This window comes from Cariama cristata, unplaced genomic scaffold, assembly GCF_000690535.1.
Source record: "Cariama cristata isolate BGI_N322 unplaced genomic scaffold, ASM69053v1 scaffold46346, whole genome shotgun sequence".
NCBI lineage: Eukaryota > Metazoa > Chordata > Aves > Cariamiformes > Cariamidae > Cariama > Cariama cristata.
The window spans coordinates 1-10421 of record NW_009621282.1 but is presented as its reverse complement, the minus strand read 5'-3'; the positions used below and the strand labels follow the sequence as shown (position 1 = coordinate 10421).

The window sequence follows — 10421 nt, the reverse complement described above, 5'->3', positions numbered from 1 at the left end:
TAATATATTCAAAGGTTTTTTTGCTTGCAGAATAGTAAACGTTTTTAAATTATGGAAATGCTCATTGGTTGCTGTTCTTCCTGCTTTATATTTCCTCTGCAGTAAATATATATGCTATTACATGGCCACCGCTGCTAAGTGTTGGCTTCTTAAATATTTTATACAAATGGTCTGACCTTAATGATTGAAAAGCAAACATGTGCTTTGCATACTATGGATAAGGGGTGTATTTACAAAGATGTGCCTCATGAAAGTTTTTCTAGAAAAAGAATAAATTTGGCTTTCTCTTTACAGGTTTGCACTTTGTTTTAGACATCTGGGACCATGTTCTATGCCCACTTTGTCCTGAGCAAGCGTGGGCCGCTGGCCAAAATCTGGCTGGCGGCCCACTGGGATAAGAAGCTAACCAAAGCCCATGTTTTTGAATGCAATCTGGAGAGCAGTGTGGAAAGTATCATTTCACCAAAGGTATCTATTTTACACTGATGTAATGTTATCTTGTAGTGAAAAGAAATGGTGTGTACAGGTGGTAGTTACTATTTGGGTCACTGAAACAAATAAAATTAGTAATGTTGCTAATTTAAAGGGCAGAAAGGTCTGTTCAGATGTGAAATACTCTATTGACTCTTTGATTCCAGAGAGTATTTTCTTGTCAATTTTCTAATGCTAAAGTATCATGCAATTTAGTTACAAATGTCTTGCTTTGTATAAATGGAGGACTTGTATCTTGATGTGTTATGCATGATTTAGAAGCAAATGTTTGGAAGAGAGGAGAGCCCAAGCTTTCCAAGAAGTAACTTTTAAAGACCGTATGATGACACTCTTTTCTTTCAGTGCTGTTGTTACTGGGAGCTGTAGAAATAATACTTAAGATACTCTTGTTTATGCTTGTGACCTAAGTTAAAAGCATGTTTCTGCTTATCTACAGCAAAAAGATCTGAAGTATTGTGGTAGTTTGTAATGTTACTGGTTACATGAGAATAGTTTTCCATGTAATAAAAGTGCTACGCTGTAGTGTAAAAGCCTTGCTTTTGAAGCTTGTAGTCTCTGGTTTTCTTGGAAGTGAATAGATAGCAACAAAATTGAAAGAACATAACACTTCTGGATGGCTATTGTGAAACCAGAGGAAATTTTGAGGAACTTGGGTCCCTAAATGTGTTTTTTTTTTCCTCTACTACTTCTGAAAATGAAATTTTCCATTTAAGAACTAGTGGAGTGATATGGTGTTGACTTTTGTCACTTAACAGATGTCTGAATGTCTTATAAGAAAAGCAACTATTTGAAAAAGAAAGTAAACTTATTTTTATCTTTCTTTTGGTTGATACAAATATAACAGCGTTCCTATAATGCCGCTCTGGATTTTGGAAGAACTGCTAAGTATAAACAAAAAATGTGTAGTATAATCACAGAGATACTTGCTATTCCAAAACAGTGATTTGTTTCAGTGTCAGCTCTGGAAGGATTTAGAAAGAAGATAATGTTCATGAACTCACTAGTGAACTGCAGCATTCTTTTAGAAAAAGGAGGAATTGATAGGCACTCTTTCATGTATTTAACTTTCTGTAACACTTTCATCAGCTGGGATACTAGAAAAACATTGTATGCAATAACAATTTTGAATTCTTAGAGTTTGAGGTTAAACCCTGGCTGGCATAATCTTTCTGGGAGACAATTGTTCTGTGTACCCTTCAACACAAGTCTTATGCTCTTTCAAACTAAAGTACTGAAGAAGAGTCCTTCTGTGGATTTTTTTAATCAGTTTTCTGTTCCCACAGCAGATACTTGATTATGTAGTAAAGCAGTGAGGTTAAAAAGGAAAGGAACTTAATCTTGTTTTAATGTGGTAGTACTTGTTTATGGACACCCCACATCTTCCACTGTTTCTCTCTGATTTTCTCCTTAACTGCAGGACAGAAGATGGAGAGGTAACAAGTAACAGTTTTTAACCAAATTTTACTTAATCAATTTGTGATTTATGGCTGTCCAAATTTTAGTATTTTTCACTTTTTTCACAATTAAAGTAACAAAGATGTCAAAAAGATGTGGTAAAATGGGTTTTGTCTTGTCATATTTTCTTTTTTTACTAGACAGCAGTGTTTGGGAATTCCTGAAGTGAGCTGCTATTAATTTACTGATATTTGCCAAGTCATCCATAAATAATATGTAGAGTATCATCTTGAACTGTGTCCTTTGCATTCTTTCTTTCTATAGTTTTCTGCTGATTTTTATACTTATTTTGGGAGAATTGGTGTTACTGAAAAACTCATGCAAAGCTGACTGAAATTTCATTAAAGGGAAAAAAGTAAGGCTACATCTAATTCACTAATTGTGCAATATGTTTTTAGGTGAAGATGGCACTTCGAACCTCAGGACATCTCTTACTAGGCGTTGTTAGAATCTACCACAGAAAAGCAAAATATCTTCTTGCAGACTGTAATGAGGCTTTCATTAAGATTAAGATGGCTTTTCGTCCAGGTATCTGTCCTTAAGCACTCTCTGAAAAGTTATGTTGTTACATAATGATATTTATTAAGGTGTACAATTCTACCTTCCTATCTCTGTAGAAGAATTAGATGAAGTTATACAGGATTATACAAGAAGTTATTTTCTTTAGCACAGCTTCAGGCTGACTGTGTGATTGAGTTGTATGCTGAAAAACATCTTTTAATTGAATTCTGAACAAAGCCTTTTCTTATTAGTGCTGATTCAGTAAAATCTCAATTATTATTTTGACTGTTGTTGGTGTATGATGTTAAATGGAAATATGCTGCATGGTTTTTACCTTCTGTTACAAGTCTGAAAAAGGCCAGTTGATGTACTCCCAGAAGGGAACTGGTTTCCATCAAGGGTAAAGATTGCCTTGCCATGAGTTACTAAGGAAACATAGAAGTAAGCTGGTTTTTTTACCACTTTCAAATTTTAGTTTCTGGAAATAATGTGAACTGTAATGTGCGCAACAAAGGTATTTTCCCTTTTGTATGTGCAACACATAACTTCCCCCTCTACTGTTGCTTACTCTTAAGATTTTCCATTAAGATTGGGAGCCATATTAATACCTGAAATAAATTTCCATCCAGCAATTAATTGCTTGGTTTACACAAGGTTGATAGTTTTTTTTAATTCTGCTCTAGGAAACTTTTTTCCCAGCTGGAGTGCAGCTGGGCCAGTGATGCTGGATACTCACAACTGCTGAATCATATTCTACCTTTTTACGTTTGTGAGTGTAATAGAATTTAAAGCTGAACTTAAGGAAGACTTTTTTAGAAGGCAACTCTTGAAATCCAGTGCAACAGTAACTTTGAGAAAACTTAAGGTATATAATGCCTTTATCTTAATTTCCTGATCTTCACATTGTGATTCAGGCATTGAACTTTGTGTCACTTTCAGTGGCAATTTGTTGACTGTTGCCAATTTTTTGTTTACTATTGCATTTAACTTCCCTGGGTGACAAGAACACATAAATTTGTCTAATTCCACAAGGCAATATGTTTTCCCAATTTTCCCGCTGGCAACAAAGCGCGTGTGGAAGGTGAAACAAGATTTACAAAAAGTGGCATGCTGACCTGAAACAAGTAGAGGCACTTGTCTTTGTTCTCAGTTTATCAGCTTTGTGGTTTAGGCATTGTCTTGGTCCTGTCTGCTCTGAGAATTATTTACACATTTTATTTTAAGCAGCCGACAGGTAAAAATACTGGGTAGCCCTGAAAAGATGGACTAGTTTTCTTCATTCCTAGCCAAGTACCAAGATGAGTAAACTACAGACTCATGCTTGTTCCAGGTCTCTCTGAACAGTGGTTCTTTGATTATCCATTGAGGAGGGGAACACAGTGGGCAGAGTGCTTCTGAAGTATCTGTACCTCAGAATTGCCTGTGTTGTGTGGGTCAGAAGGCAAAACGTAGAGCCCAAATCCTCTGCAAGTTACAAAAGGAATTGAGCCTGCATTTCCCATGTACTTTCAAGAGTCCTGGCCTCTAAGCCTTTGAATAAGAAAGGCAGCAACTACTGGCACTGTTTTTGTGTGATGCCTAATCTGATAGTCATGCTCTGAGAATGCCTGCTGAATAGCAGATTAAGCATATCGGAGGATAAGACAAGGTATGTATGTGGTTTAGGTAATCCAGCTCTTTTAAATGAAGAAGCCTAAGAGTTTGTGTGGCCCAAGTACAGTCAGTACTGTGCTGAGACTTTCAGAGCTAATTGAACTGATTAAATGAGCAGTAGCAAAGTAGTCATACTCTGTTGCTGCTGCTTTACCCAAATCAAAATATAGGACTAACTAGCTCGTCTGGAGCATCATGATAAAATTATTTTGTAGCAGGTACTTGCATGGTGTTGTGATGACATACAATGCCTGGGTTAGCACAATGCAGAGCTACATAAACATCGTTGAGTGATTCAAGGCTTCCAGGGTTATACAAAACAGTACAAGGTCTTGAAGGTATATATTTTGAATTTAGACTCAATACTAACATTATCTAAGGTTTTTTCATGGGTGTCTAGCATTGGTTCCATTCAACAATTTAAAGACAAGAAGCTCATGCAGAGAGAACAATGCTGAAGGCATGAGAAAAATTCTGTCCTTGAAGGAACGGGAACTGATGTCTGAGTGTTCTTCTCTGCAGGGGTTGTCGATTTGCCTGAGGAAAACAGAGAGGCTGCTTACAATGCTATTACCTTACCTGAGGAATTTCATGATTTTGACCAACCACTTCCTGATCTAGAGTAAGCTAGGTTTGTTTTTTGTATTTCCATGCAAATGATGTTTGGTTTTAGTTGAGGAGAACCTGGTTTTAAACAGTAAACTCATTGCTGAATTAAAATGTAATCTGTAGGTAACTTAAGTCATGTAATATACCAAGCAAGTATGCAATCATCTTTGTATTGATTTTAAGTAATTTTAACAGAAGTTAAACCTGTCCTTGCAGAAGCTTTTGAAAAACTCAGATCTGTATTATAATTTCCTTTTTTCTTGTATGCAAGGTGCTGTGCATCACGTACGCTCTCAGGTTAGACAAGATTAGTTTTATGGAGATGTCCTTGTTGACCTCCTGTAGTGGCACTTTTAAGTGTTTAAACTTTTTAATACTAATAGGTTACTTGTAAACATAGTAACAAGTATACAACTTGAATAGTTCTTGATCTTTAAAAAATTAATATTACCCTTTTGGATTATTCATAGTGGGATACAGTTTGCTTTACTCTATGTTCTATTTGGTTTATATTCAAATTAGAGTATATAGTAATGTGAAACTGCATAAAAATTCTTTGTTCTTCTAAGAAACGTACCTTAACACATCACAGAGAGTGTTAACTTGGTACTGTTACTAGATACGCTTTTTGATAAATTATATTAATAGCTTTTGAAATTCAAGGAGAGGAAGTCTTTCTTACTTACTAATTTGGCCTTTAAAATTAGTGACCTCAACATAGCAAGGAGTAAGAGAGGTTACTGATACGTTTCCCAGAAGCTAACACAATTTGCATGGTAGGTTTTAACCATGAATGGTCTTACTGTTTTAAGTAGTGTTTTCTATTCTGTATTCACCATTAGCTTTTTCATTAATTCACTCAAGTGTATGGTGTACTTTTTAGGAACTAATTTCACATTTCTCTAAGCAGGCTTTATCTCTTTTGTTGTTGTTGGGTTTTTTTTTAAATGGAGATTTTTAATAATTGCCTTTTGTTTGTTTAAGTGATATTGATGTGGCCCAGCAGTTCAGTTTGAACCAGAGTAGAGTGGAAGAAATTACAATGAGAGAAGAAGTAGGCAACATCAGTATCCTCCAGGATAATGACTTCGGTAAAAATCTCGTGTATTATTATGTGTAACTAAGCTAGTTTTGGTAACTGTAAAGTTATGGTTTTGCAATTACTACAGAATTCCCACTAAGTACAAAACAAATTAGATCAAACATGTTGTGTTTAATTTTGAGTTTGTTTGTGTCAGTTTTTCCAAAAAGCCTGTCCTCTAATATTCAGCAAGCTTCTAGCTGCCTATATAAAGCTGAAGAATATTCAGTCAGGTTAATTAGTGAAGTACTATGTCAATTACAATTTTCAAAATGTGGTGTGACTATGAAGTCAGCCGTTGCTTTAATTGTAGGCCTGTTTTTAGTCAGGAACTGTTAGATTTCTAAAGCTGAAGCACTCAGTGGTGGCTAGTTTACTTCTTTCAGTATCTTTTCAAGGACAGTGTTCTAAGATCTGAAGCAAAGCCTGAAGACAGTTGTATTTGAATATTTAGTTTCCAGAGTACAATAATGTAATCCATAACTTAGTAATCTTTTTGAAAGTATAATCTAGGTATTGATGATGGTGTTGGTTTGCTCTCTATACATGAGGCCCAACCTCGAGGCGTAAGGTACAACTTCTTTGAATTCCTTGGAACTCTTTGGTTTCAGTCAAGCTAAAATTTAGTAAGATCTTGCAAAAATCAATTCAAATAAGTGTAATAAAGTGCTTTGAAGAGGAGATCGTTATTTATATAATTGTATATTTTGCTGTGGTATTGCTGGGCATAATTCCTTGCATCTTGTCATTAACTCTGCAATAGAGATAACTTGAAATGAAGTTTAGTCTTACATTTGGGCCTTGACTGATTTGATTAGCTAGGTGTCTTGCATCTTGGTTCTTTAGCATTTATAGCAGTGAAATTGTATTCTTGCAGGTGACTTTGGGATGGATGATCGTGAGATGATGAGAGAAGGTAGTGCATTTGAGGATGACATGCTAGTGAGCACCAGTGCTTCCAATCTCCTACTGGAACCTGAACAGAGCACCAGTCACCTCAATGAGAAATCTAATCACCTGGAATATGAAGACCAATACAAAGATGATAACTTTGGAGAAGGAAATGATGGTGGAATATTGGGTATGTTTGAGAAATTATTTTTCATCTGTCCTACCTTCTGCCTCAGTAATTGGTTCTTGGGGGGATGGGGGCAGGTTCTTTTGTTTGTTGCCAAGGTCCCTCTCTAAGTTACACCTTCAGCAGTGGAATTCTGTTTTGAGTGCTACAGCAGTATAGATGATGTGTGGCATGTTAAGCGTTGGCATATTTCAAATGAAGTAAAATTAAATCATCAGAGTTTTTCCATTCTAAATGTAAGGTTCTTTAGAGAAAAATCAATATGCAACTCTTCTTGTTCTTTGACTCCTTCCAAGAGTTTAATTAGTGTGTTGAGAATTGTATTGAGTGCTTCTCTGTGAAATACTAAGAAACAGTAAGATGCATATATGTGGCAAGTGTATTGTAATAAAGGTTATCTGTAAGCTCAAAATTTAAGCTGAGATGTGCCATGAAAACGCACTACTAATTGCTTTTGTGTTGGCATTGAAAGTGTAGGTTTCTCTAGCCTTTGCACTATCTTTATCTGTGTTGTCATAAATTTGTCTGTACTTAATAAATTTGTCTATACTTATTTCATGAATTTGTGGATGCAAAACTGATTCTTTCATGTGGTTGTTTCAGATGACAAACTTCTCAGTAATAATGATGGTGGTATTTTTGATGACCCACCTGCACTCTCGGAAAGTGGAGTAATGATGCCAGAGCAACCTCCCCACGATGATATGGATGATGATGATAATGTATCAAGTGAGTACGATCTAGGGCTAGATCTGGAATTATTTGTGTTCAACTAATTTAATCGAGATTCTAATTCCTTAAAAGCATGTTGAGCTCAAAAGTATGAAATGTGGTAAACCACTTTTAAGGTGTGGAGGAGGGGATGAGAAGGGTAGCACAGTTTCTTAATGTTTTGACATAGTGCAAGATACTTGTTCTCATTGGCAGTGGGTGGACCAGACAGCCCGGACTCGGTAGATCCAGTTGAACCGTTACCAACTATGACTGATCAGACAACGCTTGTTCCCAATGAAGAGGAAGCTTTTGCTCTGGAGCCTATTGACATAACTGGTGAGTAAGCTGTTTGGTAATATTTTGTGTGGGTCATCAGAGACCACCTTAGCTTGATGGAGTGGAAATGAATGTCTAGCACTGCTGCTGACTCTACTCCTCAGTTGGAAAACAGGGACCAAGTGCTGAATTCCTTTTATTCTAACGGTAGCCTTCCAGTACTTTCCAGGTAGGTAACTTACCTCAGTGGTCTTGGAGTATACTAGTTTGTAGTCTCTGCAGTCATTGTGTACAGTGGCATGATACTGTAGCTTTTGGTAAGCATGCTAGTCAAAATACAATGAGTTGGAATAGAACTCATCATGTCTTTAATACATTATCTGTAGTGTAGTACAGTTCTTAATATGCTTTGTTTGATGACCAGGAGTGACTGTTTACACTCAGAATGAGTACTGTTCTAGTGATTCATAGCTTTAATGAACTGCAGAATTCAGGAGATGCATCTTTGTATTTGAAGTTCTACTAAATAGTGAGATTCCTTGTCTTTTTCTCTAATGCAAGACACTTTCTTATTTTAACTGGTAGTGTATTTGGCTCATTATAAAGAGATCCCTGCTTTATTAAAAAAATAAGATCTGGAAAAAATGTAGTTTGTCCTGTGTTTTCAGACTGAACTCCAGGCCCTGATTTACTGCTTGGCCAGTTAAAGGGCCCTAGCGCTGCCCTCTGGCGGCAAGCTTGCACCAGAGGTCCTAGCTGGTCAGCTGCAACCAGCAAAGACAGCGTTTGCCAGAGCTTCAGGGTCTGCTGCAGAGTGCCAGGCTGTAAGCAATGTACAGTAAAGTCATTCTAGAGCAGGATGAGAGGTACAGGTAAGATAACCACCCACATTAACACTACCAAAACTCAGATAGGGCTTAGGGGAAAACTTGGTGTGGTATTTTGACTCTTTGGTCAGAGGCACCTGGGGGGTTGTTCCTGAAGAACACCAGCCTGACAGGCAAGCCATAAGGGAGGGAGGCATGTGTGGCTGAGGTCATTGAGGCTTAGGTAGATTCAGTAGAACTATATATGTATATATATACACAGAAGTATACACAAGAATTTGTCAGTTATGGGACAGCATTCGTAGTGTTTGACCTTTCAAGGTGCTTATAGCTTTTCATTCCTTCTCCCAAAGCTAACATTGCCATAGATTCTTGAGGCAGCTTTATACATGGGCAAATAAGACCTATAGAGAACCTGCAGGATTATTCTACAGTGTGGTATCTGTTTGAGCTAACCTTCATTGCTTGCTAAAAATCTCAACAGTCAAGGAAACCAAAGCAAAGAGGAAGAGGAAGCTGATTGTGGACAGTGTGAAAGAACTGGATAGCAAGACTATTCGAGCCCAATTAAGTGACTACTCTGATATTGTTACTACTTTGGACTTGGCACCTCCTACTAAGAAACTGATGATGTGGAAAGAAACTGGTGGAGTTGAAAAGCTTTTCTCTCTGCCTGCACAACCTTTGTGGAATAACAGGCTACTGAAGGTAATGTTTTTGTGCACGTTCATTTCTAAATGGACTATATTCAGGATTGTACATCATATATAGTAAACATCAGCATATGAATAGCGATATAGTGATAGCAGTATTCATCATTTTAAAAAAGAAAAGCCTCATTAAAACAACTAAGATAACACCAGTGCTGAAAATAATTATCAGTTACAGAAATAAATGAATTTTTTGTAATGTTGCTACTGTTGGAGAGGAACCTAAATAAATGGGAAAGGAAGATGACCCATAATCGCTAGATCTGAAATGAAATTAAAGACACTGAGAACTACAGTAGTGAATAATGTAACCTTTTCCCTGTAGCTCTTTACTCGTTGTCTTACACCCCTGGTACCAGAAGACCTAAGAAAGAGGAGGAAAGGTGGAGAAGCTGACAACCTTGATGAGTTCCTTAAAGACTTTGAAAACCCAGAGGTTCCTAGAGAGGAGCAGCAACAACAACAGCAACAGCAGCAACGAGATGTCATTGGTTTGTGTCTTGTCAAAGATGCTCTGCTATCCCTCAGAGCTTATTTTTCTCTTTTGTTTGTACTTTATATTAAGTTACCAAAGATTATAAATGAACCAAAGAGCTTTATAATGGTTGTTTACAGTCTGTGACTTAAAATAGCTTTTTTTTCCTAGAAGTAGAAGACACTTAGATTCATTTTTGATCCAGTGGATTAAATTAGTATTGGATTGGGTTATATGCACATCTGTACCAATTCTGTTAAAGTCACTGCGAAAGCTACACAGGCTGTTAAGAATGCTGAATTCTAAATTAATAGCAGATTGGACTTAGTAATGTACTTTGAAACTGTACCTAAGTATCTAAAACTGAGTTTCTTGTGGAATATAGATGAACCTATTCTGGAAGAACCAAGTCGTTTACAAGAATCAATGATGGAAGGCAGCAGAACCAACCTGGATGAATCTGTTATGCCACCCCCACCACCTCAGACAGGTGTTAAACGCAAACTGCAGCAAGTAGAACCAGAACCAGTGTTACCTGTGAGTGAGATTA

At 36.8% G+C, this 10421-nt stretch overlaps 1 protein-coding gene across 1 annotated transcript; it reads left to right on the top strand.

Moving 5' to 3' along the window:
- Nucleotides 1-290: 290 nt before the first annotated feature.
- Nucleotides 291-10408, top strand: RAD21 (RAD21 homolog (S. pombe); the record flags this gene model as incomplete). Its single annotated transcript, XM_009701880.1, has 10 exons — nt 291-468; nt 2346-2475; nt 4624-4723; nt 5695-5801; nt 6669-6872; nt 7473-7598; nt 7797-7919; nt 9171-9394; nt 9722-9887; nt 10257-10408. Coding segments are annotated over exons 1-10 (1476 nt in total), but the record flags the coding sequence as incomplete, so codon positions are not given.
- Nucleotides 10409-10421: the final 13 nt, after the last annotated feature.